The sequence below is a fragment of the Ammodytes marinus genome (genome assembly GCF_949987685.1).
Source record: "Ammodytes marinus genome assembly, chromosome: 18".
In the NCBI taxonomy this organism is placed as follows: domain Eukaryota; kingdom Metazoa; phylum Chordata; class Actinopteri; order Uranoscopiformes; family Ammodytidae; genus Ammodytes; species Ammodytes marinus.
In genome coordinates, this window is record NC_137222.1 from 2498914 (window position 1) to 2516219 (window position 17306).

At 40.0% G+C, this 17306-nt stretch overlaps 1 protein-coding gene across 1 annotated transcript in view; it reads left to right on the forward strand.

The window, feature by feature from the left end:
- Positions 1-14769, forward strand: part of LOC307264712 (aryl hydrocarbon receptor-like) — a 23313-nt gene extending 8544 nt beyond the window's left edge. The window contains exons 3-11 of the mRNA XM_080046183.1: positions 2969-3072; positions 4100-4189; positions 4533-4650; positions 5165-5304; positions 6311-6513; positions 8814-8923; positions 10634-10775; positions 11184-12588; positions 14342-14769. Coding sequence (XP_079902309.1) covers positions 2969-3072; positions 4100-4189; positions 4533-4650; positions 5165-5304; positions 6311-6513; positions 8814-8923; positions 10634-10775; positions 11184-12555 — 2279 coding nt within the window. The 3' untranslated portion in view covers positions 12556-12588; positions 14342-14769. The remainder of the gene's footprint in view (positions 1-2968; positions 3073-4099; positions 4190-4532; positions 4651-5164; positions 5305-6310; positions 6514-8813; positions 8924-10633; positions 10776-11183; positions 12589-14341) is intronic.
- Positions 14770-17306: the final 2537 nt, after the last annotated feature.

Genomic DNA, 17306 nt, shown 5'->3' on the forward strand with positions numbered 1-17306 from the left:
CAAAAAAAATCATAAAAACTCAGTTGCTCAAGAAGTTCACATAACTTTTTCATGTTGCACATTGTGTCACGTTTTAGTTTAAAGTAATAGTGCGTAACTTCTGCCCCCCCACCCCCTCATGAGGAATTCTGAGTAATTACAACAACACTGTCGGTGCATCTACATGAGGTAAAGCCTTCAGTGATGGCACATGGATGTTATACCTTCTGCTGTACGTCCAGGTTTTTTTCTTAGCAGTAGAATCAACAACTGAAACATTTCTTAGGCTCTTCTTGGGATTTTTCTTGAGCTCCTGCACCAGTGTCAGGGGGGGGGGGGGCACCAGTTTGTAAACGCTGCCATACTGAGAAATACAGAGAGAGTTTTGTGGAGCTGATAAGGCTTAATCAACTTTGTGTCAACTCATTTGACAATAGCATTAACATAACCAACATTCATTCACATGAAAAACCTACGCACTGTTGCTTTAACACAGCAGTCTTGAAAACGTGTGTATATTTCACACCATCGTGACCAGGGCCCCTATGAGCGGGTTACAGTTCACGTTATAATAACAAACATGAAATTCTTCCAGTTTTGGTTTGATTTTGTAGCGAGCTGCTCTTGACCGAGGTGACAGGCCGGATTCCTGTGTTAGTGGGAGGGAGAGCAGAGCCAGTACTTTGTTTTAAAAAGGCGTTTAGGGAAAGAGAGTGTGTGTGTGTGTGTGTGTGTGTGTGTGTGTGTGTGTGTGTGTGTGTCTGTGTGCATGTGTGTGCGCGTATTTGTGTGTGTGTGTGTGTGTGTGTGTCTGTCTGTCTGTCTGTGTGCATGTGTGTGCGCGTATTTGTGTGTGTGTGTGTGTGTCTCTATGTCTGTGTGCATGTGTGCGTGTATGTGCCTGTGCATGCGTGTGTGTGTGTGTGTGTGTGTGTGTGTGTGTGTGTGTATGCCTGCATGTGTGTGTGTGTGTGTGTGTGAGAGGGGGAGGGGCAGTTTAGCTAGCGTGCCATTCAGTCATTACTGTAAGGAAAGGAAAAGGAGGTTCTTGCTTTAGCTGACAGTGTGCCAGTGATCACAGACTGAGATTAACGGGGAGATTTGAAATAAGCTTCAAAAAATCACACACTCTTCGTTCGTAGCTAATTCTGCATGCAGTTTTCTCACACAAATACATGGAAACTGTTCAGATGGGATAGGCAGAAGTGTAGCCACATGCTCTCACTCGCTCCTGGGTGTAGCTAGGAGGGGAAATCTGGCCCGCAGGGATGTCACTGATACTTTTGACTTTTTTAACTGTTACTCAAAATAAACTAGAGAAATGATAGTAAAGTGTGTAGTTAAGACACATGTGGAAACACACACACAAGCACAAACACACGCAAGCACGCACGCACGAATGCAGCCACGGACACACACACACACACACAAGCACAAACACACGCACGCACGCACAAACGAATGCAGCCACGGACACACACACACACACACACACGCAAGCACGCACGCACGCACGAATGCAGCCACGGACAAACACACTCACACACACACACACACAAGCACAAGCACAAACACACGCAAGCACGCACGAATGCAGCCACGGACACACACACACACACACACACACACACACACAAGCACGCACGCACGAATGCAGCCACGGACAAACACACACACACACACAAGCACAAACACACGCAAGCACGCACGCACGCACGAATGCAGCCACGGACACACACACACACACACACACACACACACACACAAGCACGCACGCACGAATGCAGCCACGGACAAACACACACACACACACAAGCACAAACACACGCAAGCACGCACGCACGCACGAATGCAGCCACGGACACACACACACACACACACACACACACACACACACACAAGCACGCACGCACGAATGCAGCCACGGACAAACACACACACACACACAAGCACAAACACACGCAAGCACGCACGCACGCACGAATGCAGCCACGGACACACACACACACACACACACACACACACACACACGGATACCAGACAGTGTTTTAGCTTTTGTTCAAGTTTGCATTGATTGTTTGTTGCTTTCTTGGAGAGTAATTACAGGGAAAGGTTTTTCATATGATTTTGACAAAAAATTATTTTTGACAACAAGCGTTCTCCAGAATCCACCTTTGTGTCTGTCTGTCTGTCTGTCTGGCTGTGTGTCTGTCTGTGTGTCTGTCTGTCTGTCTCTCTGTCTGGCTGTGTGTCTGTCTGTCTGTCTGTCTGTCTTATCTATTACATTTTTCAGCTTCGAAACATTGCAAATTAATGTCTTGCAACTTTTCTTTTTCCAACATTGTATTTATTGGTTTTTGACAGTTAATCTTTGCCCATAATAAGTCTTCCATATCAACCAGCAAGTTCATTCATTTCATTTATTTATTACGGCTCACGGCTCATAGCACATGGCATGGAGCACACAATTCAAATTCAATCATTACAAACAAACAACGGTGTACGGCAAGGAAAAAAAAAAAAAAAAAAAAAAAAAACATTACTTAAACAATGGCAGGACATTTCTCAGAAAGGCTCCTGTTTTCTTTCAAAGGTTTTTTTTATTAAATGTTAATAACAACGGAATTGTAGCACAGCGAGTACAAATTTTTTCCCCTTTTTCTCCCGAACATACCCCACCCACATCCCACCCTCACACCCAACAACACAAAACACACACCACAAGAAACAGAAACAAACAATCAATATGAAAAAAAAAACAAAAAAAAACACACACATAAAGAAATAAAATTAAATCAAATAAAAGAGGGGAGGGGGTAGCTACTCTTCTATAATTATTGTTGTTTTTTTAAAAAAGGCTCCTGTTTTAACAATAACAATAACCCCTGTTTTTTCTGACCTCAAAAGCGAAATCAGTTTAACACACCACATATATTAGCATCTTGAAAATGTTCTGTCTGAGTTTTTTATTTCCTCTTGTGGTTTTCAGCGGCGCTCCTGAAGAGATCGTCTCCGTCTGTGTCAAACGGTAGAAACGGCCAGTGTGTGTCTCTGGATGGAGTCAGCTTCTCAGAGGGAGATCTGCTGCTACAGGTACTGTGTCTGTCTGTCTGTCTGTCTGTCTGTGTGTGTGTGTGTCTGTGTGTGTGTGTGTGTGTGTCTGTCTGTCTGTCTGTCTGGCTGTCTGTCTGTCTGTCTGTGTGTCTGTGTGTGTGTCTGTCTGTCTGTGTGTGTGTGTGTCTGTGTGTGTGTCTGTGTGTCTGTGTGTGTGTCTGTGTGTCTGTGTGTGTGTCTGTGTGTGTGTGTGTGTCTGGCTGTGTGTCTGTCTGGCTGTCTGTCTGTGTGTCTATGTGTCTGTCTGTCCTGTGTGTGTGTCTGTCTGTGTATCTGTCTGTCTGTGTGTCTGTCTGTCTGTCTGTCTGTCTGTCTGTCTGTCTGTCTGTCTGTCTGTCTGTCTGTCTTTCTGTCTGTTTGTCTGTGTCTGTCTGTCTGTCTGTCTGTCTGTCTGTCTGTCTGTCTGTCTGTCTGTCTGTCGGTAGTCAGCTTCTCAGAGGGAGAGCTGCTGCTACAGGTACAGATACTAGACACTGGATTAACATGCTTTACCAAAAGTTGTAGAAATACACCAGAGTAATAGTAACAGTAAATAGTAATTAGTTTTATATGTTTATAGTTTAGTTTTCAATAAAAACAAGAAAAATTCCAAGTATGTTTGTGTATGCTGTGAATGTTAGTTCTATAGGAGTGGGGAAATTGAAATCTGCAAAAAAAAGGTTAGACAAAATTGGCAATCGGGATCGGCTAAGAAAATTGCGATCATTGCACCCCTAGTACTGAAGTGTGTCTACTTATGACATCTATTGCAGTATGTCCGTCCTGGGAGAGGGATCCCTTACTCTGTCGACTCTCCCTGAGATTTCTTAAAAAAAAATGTAATCCCGGTAAAGGGTTTTTACTGGGAGTTTTTTCTCAGCCGAGCTAAGGGTGTAAGGGCAGGGTGTCATATCGTATCATATTGTATGAAATGTAAAGCCCACTGAGACAAATGTATTTGTGATTTTGGGCTATACAAATAAAACTGATTTGATTTGTCATCTTATATTTCCCCTTCTGTCTGCAGGCTCTGAATGGGTTTGTTCTGGTTGTGACGACCGATGGAACGGTCTTCTACACGTCTCCGACCATCCAGGACTTCCTGGGATTCCATCAGGTAAAAACTGTGACGCAATGTAAATACAGCTCCCGAAAAAAAATGAAGAGACCAGTCTGGATTTTTCTTCAATCTTCATCTCTACATTACTTATTCAAAATGCTCTTAATGACAAAAAATGTATTGGAATTTGGTAGAAATGTTGTCAGTAGTTTATATTATAAAACTAAAATGTTCATTCTACTCAAAATATATGCCTATAAATAGTAAAAGCGAGAGACACTGAACATTTGGAGTGGTCTCTTAATTTTTTCCAGAGCTGTATATATTTTAAATGGGCCTGGGGAGTCTAATAAAACAGTTGATGATGCTAATGAATTATCTCTTCTTCTCTGGTTTTCAGTCTGACGTGGTCCACCAGAGTGTGTATGATCTGGTTCACATGGACGACAGAGAAATGTTCAAGTGTCAGCTGCACTTTGCCCTCAACCCCGGGACAGACTCAGGCACCACAGAAGAAGGTAGGAGGTCATACTATCCTATGAGTTTTATATGGGGTGATATTAGCAGAAATGTGAACAATAAAATGTTAAGTTTTAACACAACACACACACACACACACACACACACACACACACACACACACACACACACACACACACACACACACACACACACACACACACACACACACACACACACACACACACACACCAAAGGCATATCAACCTGAGGGTTTTCTACTCTTTCTCCAGCTCGGTTCATCATGTTAGTCTGACAATTCCATCTTCACATGGGACGAATACAGTATCTATCTGTGTGTCTGAATAGCATTTAAAAAGTTATACAGTTTTACATTCTGTGTGTGTGTGTGTGTGTGTGTGTGTGTGTGTGTGTCTGTCTGTCTGTCTGTCTGTCTGTCTGTCTGTCTGTCTGTCTGTCTGTCTGTCTGTCTGTCTGTCTGTCCGTCCGTCTGCTTGCCTGTCTGTCTGTCCGTCCGTCTGTCTGTCTGTCTGTCCCTCTGTCTGTCTGTAGACGGCCTGTCTAGCAGTCGGTCTCAGAGTGGCTCTCTGGGTCTCCTGCCTCAGTTCATTCCCCCAGAAAACTCCTCCTTCCTGGAGAGAAGCTTCTGCTGTCGCTTCCGCTGTCTCCTGGACAACTCCTCGGGATTCCTGGTACGTTATAGAAAAAAAATAATTCTATACAAGACTAAAGTCATATTTCCTATTCTAATTTTTATCATTATTTTTATCATTATCATTATTATTATTATTATTATTATTATTATTATTATTATTATTATTATTATTATTATTATTATTATTATTATTATTATTTTTTTTTTTTTTTTTTTATAAAGATATATATTTTTTTGGCATTTTTATGCTTTATTGATAGTGTAGAGACAGAGTTGAAATGGGGCAGAGAGGGGAGTGACATGCAGAGAACGACCGCGGGCATGAATCGAGCCCGGGTCCGCTGCTGGCCGAGGCCCATGGGGGGGAAGCCCTACCAACTGAGCTAAGGGCGCCCCAAATTATTCAGTTTTAACGACCTAGTGAGGTTTCCTTATACGCCCCAAAGTGTCTCTGACCTCTCCAGCGCACACTCTTATCTCTTTCCATGTGAAAGATATAGTTGTTCTGTTTTATGGTGTCTTTTATATTTGAATGAATGTGTGCATATCAATAAATAAATAAAAAGAAAAAGAAAAGGTCTACAGCCATGCTAGTAGATTTATAAAGCCGGGTGTTACGACCCAGCTCGCTAGGGGCAAAAGGGAAGCAACATAAAACCAGATGTATTTGGTCAATTTCTTCATCTACAAAGAAATTAAAATTGTTTGTACAAACTGAATGAATATTCAATGTTTGTTTTTCATGAATATGTTTGTTTGTGTCAATGCATGAATATACAGCTCTGGAAAAAATGAAGAGACCACTCCAAATGTTCAGTGTCTCTCGTTTTACTATTTACAGGCATATGTTTGAATAGAATGAACATTTTGGTTTTATAATATAAACTACTGACAACATTTCAACCAAATTCCAATACATGTTTTGTCATTAAGAGCATTTTCTATTAGTAATGTAGAGATGAAGATTTAAGAAAAATCCAGACTGGTCTCTTAATGTTTTCCTGAAGCTGTATATTAACTTTTCTTTCTTCTTCCACGTTCAGGCTCTAAACTTCTACGGGCGTCTTAAGTTCCTGCACCTGCCTGGAAACACAATGCATGATGGGAGTTTGGCGCCCCCCCAGCTGGCTCTGTTCGCCATAGTAACGCCTCTGTTGCCGCCGTCAGTCATGGAGATACGCACCAAGACCCTCATCTTCCAGACCAAACACCGGATGGACTTTGCTCCTACGGGAATAGACACCAGGTCGGCTTTTACTTTATATTATTATTATCATTAAAGGTGCAGTGTGTAGAATTTTGGGTTTTATTTCCTAGCAGATTTTGTAGAAAGTAATTATAATATCCATAAGTACGTTTAATTTAGTGCATAATAGCTGAATTTTTTTTTTGAATTATTATTTTTTCCCTTACAAAGGGTCTCATATATGTCCATGTTTCTGCATATTTTGGACCAAGGCCTAGTGCCGCCATCTTGAAAGTGTCATAGTTGGAATGTCATCAGGTGCATTGTTTAAAATTTAGAATTGTTCTTGTCCTTGAAGGCCACTGTAGCTTCTGTTATTATTCGAAAGGGTTGGGGTTACCCAGGGAGCGTTGCATTCTAGAACTTTGTAGAACTTTCTTGATGATGTCATATTACACACTGCACCTTTAAGTTTATACTTCTTCCTAAATCTCCTTTTCAGTTAAATCAATTCAATATATGTAATTTTTTTATTTAATTTTTAATTTTTCGTGAAATAATTCAAACATAATTTTTGTTTATTGTATTTTCATGCTTTTCATTTTTTTTTTGTATTTTCGATATGTCTGAAATACATTGAATCAATCAATCAATCAATTAATATTATAAAACCAATTAAAAAAATCTGCTCTGTTTTACTGTCTCTAGACTCTAGACCGTTTGTGTGGGCGTTGCCGTATCAAACAGTCTCTATGGCAACAGGCATGCCGTGATTGGTCCAATATGTGTAACTGTATAACAAAGAATAGCCCGCTCCATTGAAAACTAATATCCGTAAGGTTCATCAAACTTTAATAATAATAATAATAATCTTTATTTGTATAGCGCCCTTCATACATAGAATGCAGCTCAGAGTGCTTTACATGCACAAAATAAAGAAAATATAAAACAAAACACATTCATCACAGGCAAGAAACCAAAGAGCAGAAGATAAAAATTAAAAAAAAAAAAAAAAAATGCAATAAAACGTAAAAAAAATAATGCAATACAAAAAAAAAATTTTCACAGGCTTTTACGTTTTAATGAATTGTTTTGTGTCATTGCTGTAAGTGTTTTTTAATGTGTGCTGTTGTATTTTAATTTATGTATTTTATGTAAAGCACTTTGGTGAATTTAGGTTCTTATAAGGTGCTATATAAATAAAAGTGACCTTGACCTTGATTAAATAAAAATGCTAGAGTCAGACCTCACATTATTGAAAATATGCAATGCATAAAACAAATATAAAAAATTAAAACCATCAAATACGATAATGACAATACCTTTTTATCTGGATTGATAAATATGCCTATAACTCTTTTCAGATGCTTTACTGTCATGCAACTAGCTCCCCACAATGACATAGTTAGAAGGATTTTTTTTAAGTATTTGGTTAATCATTTACTAAGTCTTCTTTAATATCCTTTTTCCCACCACGTTTGGTGACGTTTTTGGGCAAGTCGAGACCTGCCGTTGTAAATAGTTTCCACACATGACACTAACAGACATGACACCAGCTCAGCCGCTACAACAGACGCTTTATTGTGTGTGTCTCTAATGCCAAGATATAATAAATATTTTTATTTTTAATAAATATTTTAATTTTTTAATAAATATTTTTATTTTTTTAATTTAATAAATATTTTTATTTTTTTTACTATGGAAAAGGGGTAGGATTAAATAAGTGTATACTTCTTCCTGCTCCTTTTCAGGCATATAATTTTTTTTTTTATTATTTTTTTTTTTTTGTGAAAACATAATTTGTTTATTGTATTTCCATGCTTTTCATTTTGTTTTGTATGTTTGATATGTCTGAAATAAATTGAATCAAATCAAAAGGCTTTTACACCAACTAGGAATCTGTCTTGGTGAATAAGGTGCACACATTGAGACATAAACAAAGCAAACAGTGACATACAGCCCCGGGAAAAAAAAATTAAGAGACCAGTCTGGATTTTTCTTAAATCTTTATCTCTACATTACTTATTGAAAATGCTCTCAATGACAATATTTTTATTGTGAATTTGGTAGAAATGTTGTCAGTAGTTTATATTATAAAAACCAAAATGTTCATTTTACTCAAACATAATGCCTATAAAGAGTAAAATGAGAGACACTGAACATTTGGAGTTGTCACTTAATTTTTTCCGGAGCTGTCTATGCAATATACAATATATAACACAATTTATAAACAAGCAGATACATAAATTAGATTATGATTATATGATTATAAGTGAAAAACAAGATGAAATATATATAAAAAAATATAAAATAAAAGATACTTAAAGAATTTACACGTTCTTTATTATTGTTGTTTCCAGGGGGAAGCTGGTGCTAGGATACACAGAGATCGAGCTGGTAACGACCGGCTCTGGGTACCAGTTCATCCACGCTGCCGACATGATGTACTGCGCTGACAACCACCTCAGGAGTGAGTTTCCATGCGACACACATGCACTGTTTCATTTTTCATTTAACCTTTTATTTATACCGGAGAGATCAATTGACAACTTACAGCAACAAATTAAACTAAATAACTTCATATCCTTTAACCAATTTAAACATATTATCTTAAATCTGCCGAACTCTACCTGTAACTGTTTTAATTGGGCTATATTGTACTTTCACCCATTTAATTTTAATTGTTGCCACTCTTCACCACTATGTAAATGTTTCAATTGTTTTTTTTTCTCTTCACCTGTTGTTGTATATTTGATGTATTTGCATTGAATATTTTGTATCTATTGTTGTTTTTCCTTTGAATTTGTTTTGAACTCGACGTCATTGTAAATGAGGGTCACACCCCTCAACTGGTCTCTCGAGGATAAATAAAAGTTAAATGAAATGAAAATAAATTAAAATTTGCTAATGATGTCGAGTCGAACTAATGCAAAGCAAAAACAACAACACATACACAATATACAATATGCAGAAACATCAAAATATATCAACTGATACATTGAAGAAACATGCACTGAACACACAAGTATCAAACACTTTATATTATATCAGTACGGTTGTTACAGTTCCCCTATTAATGGATAGGTTTTATATAGCGCTTTTCAAGGCACTCAAAGACGCTTTACAGGGTTCCAGGTTCCATTCATTCACACACAGTCATACTGGTGGTGGTAAACTACCATAGTAGCCACAGCTGCCCTGGGGCAGACTGACGAAAGCGTGGCTGCCATTCAGCGCCTACGGCCCCTCCGACCACCACCTCAAACATACAGCAGTCATACACATTCACACGAGGCAAGGTGGGTGAAGTGTCTTGCCCAAGGACACAACAACCATGACACAGGTGGCAGAGCGGGGATCGAACCGCCAACCCTTGGATCATTGGCCAACCCGCTTAACCACCTGAGCCACGGTCGCCTATTCCTCACACACTTTCGTCCATTCAGAATTGACGTTTTTTAAACACACTAAACAGATATCTATAACAATATCTAACTAATTATGATTATATTTTGTATCTCTTTTCATTTCCAGATGTTGGATAAAGCCAGAGTTTAAAATCTTAATTCCATTTTTACAACATGGTAATAATGTCCAAACATTTCACAGCACAGACTTTGGATACAGCCTTTTTCATGTGTGCACGTCTTAGAAATACATTTTTGCAAGTTTTTAAGAACAACATCGATCATAAATCATTCAATTAACAACATATGAAAATCTCCTTCAGTAATAACCTTCAGAATAATAGTGCTAAGAAGGGTAATGGAAAGTTTAGTTGATGTAAGTGCTTTAGAAGTTGAGATTTTTTAAGAAAATTAAAAAGTATCCAAAAAGTCAATAGTCAATTACTTTTCTCTAATTATTTCCCTCCCCTCCCCTCCCCTCCCCTCCTCTCCCCTCCCCTCCCCTCTCCCCTCACCTCCCCTCCTCTCCCCTCCCCTCCCCTCCCCTCCCCTCCCCTCACCTCCCCTCCTCTCCCCTCCCCTCCTCTCCCCTCCCCTCCCTTCCCCTCACCCCCCCCCCTCCCCTCACCTCCCCTCCTCTCCCCTCCCCTCCCCTCCCCTCCCTTCCCTTCCCCTCCCATCCCCTCCCCTCCCCTCCCCTCCCCTCCCCTCCCCTCCCTTCCCTTCCCTTCCCTTCCCTTCCCTTACCCTCCCCTCCCTTCCCCTCCCCTCAGTGATGAAGACAGGAGACAGCGGCTTCACGTTCTTCCGGCTGCTGACTAAGACTGGTCACTGGCTCTGGGTCCAGGCCACGGCCCGGATGGTGTTCAAAGATGGACGACCCGACTTCATCATCGCCAGACAGAAAGCCCTCACGTAAGAATGAACTTCTTGTCTTAAGCTTTTATTTAGTTAAATAGTGCTTACATTTTTTTCTATGCCATAGCTCTTTAAAGTAGCTACCAGGAACTTTCTGTTTGTGTTAAGTCTTGCGCCCCCTTTGGACATAACTGGTAGTGTTTTTACTACGCCAGCTGTTGTTCCTGGGTGAGCGTATATACCCATGACAAAGGCATTAAGAAAAACTATATAAAAATAGCATTTGTTGTGGTCTGGTTTGCTGTTACATGTAATTTATGATCATCAGAGGAAAACTGAGACTGTTTCAGAAATATTTAAAAGTTCCTCGTAGCTACCTTAAGTATGTAAAAGTGCAGTATATCATTCATGGCCTTAATATGAACCTTTATTCTCTTAACTATTTATACTCCATTTCTTCCATAGTAACGAGGAAGGAGAGGAACACTTACAGCAGCGCAGACTGCAGCTGCCTTTCAACCTCGCCACGGGAGAAGGCGTCTTATACGACCATTCATTGGACGATTTCTCCATGCCTGGTCCCCCTGGTAACAACACACCTATCCCCACGACAACAACAGCAACTGAGAAACCACTGGACCCCGCATCTCTACTTGGGTCGCTTCGTAGGCAAGACCACTCCCTCTACACACAACCGCAGACGCCAAATCCAAATTTACCAGATTTCGACATATTGGAGGAGCTGGAATTCGAACCACCCACCTTGGAGCAGGCGTGCTTTATGGACAGCCGTGCCTTGCTCAGCGTCCCGGGCCAGATATCCCAAAACTCCCAGAAGATTTCGATGGCGACGGGGGGAATTACTTCGGACGCCATGTTGGAATCGCTGGAGCAGATTTTGGGAGATATCGGGAACGGCGGAGGAATAGACGGGCTGGAAGTGGAGGAGACAGAGTTGAGGGATTGGGAGAAAGCCCTCGGAAGGATGAGTAGCGAAAGGCAGGACGTATCCGGGGAACTGAATCATATTTTGGCCAATGATGTGTTTTCGTACGTGGAGGAGGCCTTAACGAGGGAGTTTGGGGGTGGTGGGGGGTGTGTGCGCAATACAGATGTGCCCGGGAATAGTTTACCCGATCAAGGACTAAATACCGGGTCTGTGTTCTCAAATAACGAATTGAAATCTGGATTTTCGGAGCAGATTCTGTTTGGAGATATTCTTGGCAACGTTGGTGGTTTTTCGACTTCCACTGGACTAAAAGTTGCTTCACCTCAAGTTGCGTCGACTACTACTTCACATTGTTGCAACCCTCGCCATGGAAACACCTCTAGCAACTACAGTGGCAACCAAATGATTTCAACGCAATCGTGCCAAAACTTGACACAACAGCAACAGTCTTGGCAAGTTGCATCCATACACCAACAAAACAACAATAGTGTTACGGACAATTGTGTACACCATACCACGTTAAGCCACTCCGGTGTAGCACAGCAGAGTTACATGGGGCGGCATTTCCAGAGCCCTACGTCGTGGGGGTTACAACAACCACCGCAACAGCTGCTGCTATCTCAAGGCTTTCAGCAACACACACTGACACATTCATCACACACACCAGGTGCCGTGAACAACTCGACACAACCGCAAATGCACCAGCAGCGATTATCGGGCAGCTGCATGTATGAAAGCAGAGAAGGGCACATACCCAGAGTTAGTGGTAGTGCTGTTGCTGGGACGGGGGGCGTCCTAAACCAAGGGCTGATGGGGCAGCCGGATGGTCAGAATGCTTTTAGCGTGGGACAGAGAACGGGATATCAGCCTGAGAATGGATCACTGTAGTCGACTTTCTTCTGTTGGAACGGTGCCGCTCAGGTAAAATAAAAGCTGAATTTTTATATTTTTTAAATTTTTAAATAATTTAAATGTATTAATATTTAAAAAAAATATATTTTTAATATATATTTTATTTTTAATAATTGTTTAACTTTAAATTTTACATGAACATTTAAAACTAAATCATTACAATTTACTCAGAAATGTTTGAATAAATATGTTAATGAGGTGATATCTAACTAATAATGATTACAGTTGCATCTCTTTAAAGACCTACTTCACCGGTGGGAATATGAAGGTGTATTGAACTCTGAGATCCTATGAAGTATAAATGTGCAAAAAAAATTGAAATCGGATCATCCTAGCCTGAGAAAAGGCAGAAAGAGTGTTTTATGGTCTCACTGTCTAACCCTACATTTTCCTTCTTGTGACATCACAGTAAGGGTTAGGATTAACAGGACAGCTGGGCCCAGGGAAGACTGAGGGAAGAAAGACCTCATTCATTATATTATAATAGTTATTTTATAATGATAGAACGCTGGTTCCGTATGGGTGAAGTATTCCTTTACGAACCAAACACATCTAGACGTTTGAAGAAGCCAGAGTTCAAATCTTTATTTCATTTTCGCATGTAAAGTTCCAAAGTTTTTACTGAACTGATTTTGGATAGAGCCTTTTTTCATTCTATAAATCTGTAAGGTCTTAAAAATACACGTTACTCATGTTTTTAAGAACACCATGTATCATAATGCAGTATGTACTTTTATACTAGTTTGAAAGAAGGCATGTTATGGAAGAAAAATAGACAAAAATCTCAAAACTGTGACCAGTGATTTGAAAAAAAGCTATGATGTTGCCTGTAGTGTCTCAATGTAAATCATTTTGTGAGGGAAAAACATTGAAAAAGTATCGATGAAGATGGACACACAGACAGACAGACAGACAGACAGACAGTGAATGGGTGTGTGTGTGTGTGTGTGTGTGTGTGTGTGTGTGTGTGAGAGAGACAGACAGACAGACAGACAGACAGACAGACAGACATAAGTAATTTTGAGAAAAAAAAACATTGAAAAAGTATCAATGAAGATAGACAGACAGACAGACAGTGAATGGGTGTGTGTGTGTGTGCGTGTGTGTGTGTGTGTGTGTGTGTATGTGTGTGTGTGTGAGAGAGAGAGACAGAATCTGTCTTGGAAAACAGATTTAATTTGGCCGCGGGCGATTCATGTCCATTTGTGTTTTGACAAATCGCTGCTCAACTCAGCTGTCCAGACAACACACAGACATGAGAGGGGAGAAGTGTAGTTTTACTAGACAATGTTAACGGATAGATAGATGGATGGATGGATAGAGGGAGGGATGGATGGATGGATGGATGGATGGATGGGTGGATGGATGGATGGATGAAGGGAGGGAGGGATAGATAGATAGATAGATAGATAGATAGATAGATAGATAGATAGATAGATAGATAGATAGATAGATAGATAGATAGATAGATAGATAGATAGATAGATAGATAGATAGATAGATAGATAGATAGATAGATAGATAGATAGATAGATAGATAGATAGATAGATAGATAGATAGATACTATAACTTTGGGAAGATTTATAGATATAAAAAATTGGATACTGCCCAACCCTATTCCTTGTTCAATTGTCTAATAATAATAATACTAATAATAATAATAATAATAATAATAATAATAATAATAATAATAATAATAATAATAATAATAATTTTCTGTATAATGGCAGTAATTTCATCCACTTTTCTTTTCCTCCACAGATGCCTAAGGTTCCTCTGAGCTCTGTGGTCGACCCGTTTGCCTTCCCAGCCCTTCCTGCCGGTACCATCAACCTCTCCCAAAACGCTGGCCCATAGCTGCCTCTGCACTCACACACTCTGTCTTTATTTAAACCAATCAATCCATCAATCCATCAATCCATCCATCCATCCATCCATCCATCAATCAATCAATCAATCAGCTTTATTCAAGAGACTTGAGGTCCATTTAAAAGACATAATTAATAGGATTTATATAGCGCTTTATTCCCTTAGGACTCAAAGCGCTTACATGGTTCCAGGTTCCATTCATTCACACACAGTCATACTGGTGGTGGTAAACTACGAGAGTAGCCACAGCTGCCCTGGGGCAGACTGACGGAAGCGTGGCTGCCATTCAGCGCCAACGGCCCCTCCGATCACCACCTCAAACATACAGCAGTCATACACATTCACACCAGGCAAGGTGGGTGAAGTGTCTTGCCCAAGGACACAACAACCATGACACAGGTGGCCGAGCGGGGATCGAACCGCCAACCCTTGGATCGTTGGCCAACCCGCTCTACCACCTGAGCCACGGTCGCCCAACATACAACCTACACGTTAAAGGAGACAGTTATACCAATGTTTCTACATGGATGGCTGGTTAGAGATTATTAAGATTATTTTTGGGCTTTTTAATCTTTATTAGACGGTTTGGAGAGACAGAGATGAAATTGGGGCAAAGAAAGGGGAATGACATGCAGAGAACGACCCGGGCTGGATTCTAACTAACCCGGGTCTGCTGTGAAGAGGACTGAGACTCTATTGGGGGAGGAGGGGGTGCGGGGGGGGGGGGGGGGGGGGGGGGGATCTAACCACTACACCACAAGCACCCCCCCTGAACACACACACTCTGGATTTGGACTGAGAGATGTGTAAGAGTGTTACGAGGATTTTCCAAATTTTTCCCGGATCATGTTTGAAAGATGTTTTGTCTGCAGTCGCTCACGGGGGAAAAATATAAATTATAACCGTCTCATTTCAATAACTCTGCTGCACTCCAGTCTCCAGTCTAGATATAATGGTGGAACGCTTGTTGTCAAAATCAGTGAATATCTCGATATCTGGAAAAGTGGAACTTGAGGAGATATTCACTGATTTCGACATACAAAATTTTGACAACAGAATCTCTGACTCCACCTTTAAGTCTACGTGATTTTTTATTTTTATTTTTTTTAAACTCTGGACGTGTCTGAGCCTTCAAATATTTATGAAACAATCTTATCCAATAATCAGCTTTCCTACATGTTGCTACAATTCATGCGAAACGTTGTCTGCAGCTTTTCTGGGTCACACAAAGTGGAATAAGAGAATTCAAAGGACATTCATTTCATATGGAGGACCGCTTCACAACTCTATAGTACAACTCAACCTCTATCTGTGAACGTTAACATCTACTTTTTCTCGTCAATATCCAGTTTTTATGTTGTTTATGTCAGCGTGGATTCGGAGGACACGTCATAAACAATGAGGATTTTAAGTTGTGTCACAGACCTTGTCATATTCAATCAATTAATGAACTTTAAAAGCAACATTTAGTTTGTACATTAAAGAAATGTTTGTTCTCGTTAATGTCAAGTGAATACAGCAAACCAAAGGGAGTTTTATTTTAGCTTTTAAGGATAGTTTACGAGTCCGTCTTAAAACAATATGAACATGTCAGCTGTGAAAACTACGTTAGAGAAACCCTGGCAATTTAATAAAGAACTACAATGTAATGTAATGAGGTCTGTATATAATTAGCATTTGAGATTTTAGACATGAAACCGTATTAAATAGATTTGACAGAGACTGTCAATTCTATTTAAATTGAGCATTGCCCCCTCCCTCCCCTCACTACACTACCATCGATGTAACCCTTAAAGGCCTACTTCACCGGTTGGAATATGAAGGTGTATTGAACTCGGAGATCCTATGTAGTATAAATGTGCAAAAAAAAAATTAAATCGGATCATCCTAGCCTGAGAAAAGGCAGAAAGAGTGTTTTATGGTCTCACTGTCTAACCCTACATTTCTCTTTCTGTGACATCATAGAAAGAGAAATGTAGGGTTAGACTTTCTGCCTTTTCTCAGGCTAGGATGATCCGATTTCAATTTTTTTTGCACATTTATACTTCATAGGATCTCCGAGTTCAATACACCTTCATATTCCAACCGGTGAAGTAGGCCTTTAAGTCCAAACTGTATTGGTTCACGTAATGTAATAAAAGATATAAATACACTAGCACTTAACCTAGCACTCCCCACCTTTAGCATTAATCACGAGTGTATCTAAGTGGGGGGCTGTGTGTGGGTACTTTGTTGTTTTCATTTCAAGTTGATAGATATAGAACAATTTTGGTTCCAGTGTCAAGAAACCAGAACCAGAACCTAATTCTTTTTCATACCTGAATTGAGACCTTCGAAAATTCATGATTTTGATTGAGGCCATTTTGGAAGATGGGGCAAAAAAAAAAAAATTAAAAATATTTTTTTTATGTGGTCTGGCATACTAAATAGTAGGGAAGTAAGGGGATTGGAACGCAGGGTGAGTGTCCAGGCAGGCACCCCACTATAAGAATATATTTCATAAACATTCAGTAAAGGGTCAGCATCCATTTATAAATATTTGATAAATATATATAAAAAACAACACTTCAACATGTCCTTATATGTGCTTACGACTACATTATAGTGAGTGAGAGCATATTATTAAAGGCCTACTTCACCGGTTTGAATATGAAGGTGTATTGAATTCTGAGATCCTATGTAGTATAAATGTGCGAAAAAAATTGAAATCGGTTCATCCTAGCCTGAGAAAAGGCAGAAAGAGTGTTTTTTTTAACCCTATATTTCTCTTTCTGTGATGTCACGAGAACCGGTGAAGTAGGCCTTTAAGCATTTATTGATTGTTTATGTGTCTGAGACTGTCTGTAAATGATAAAAT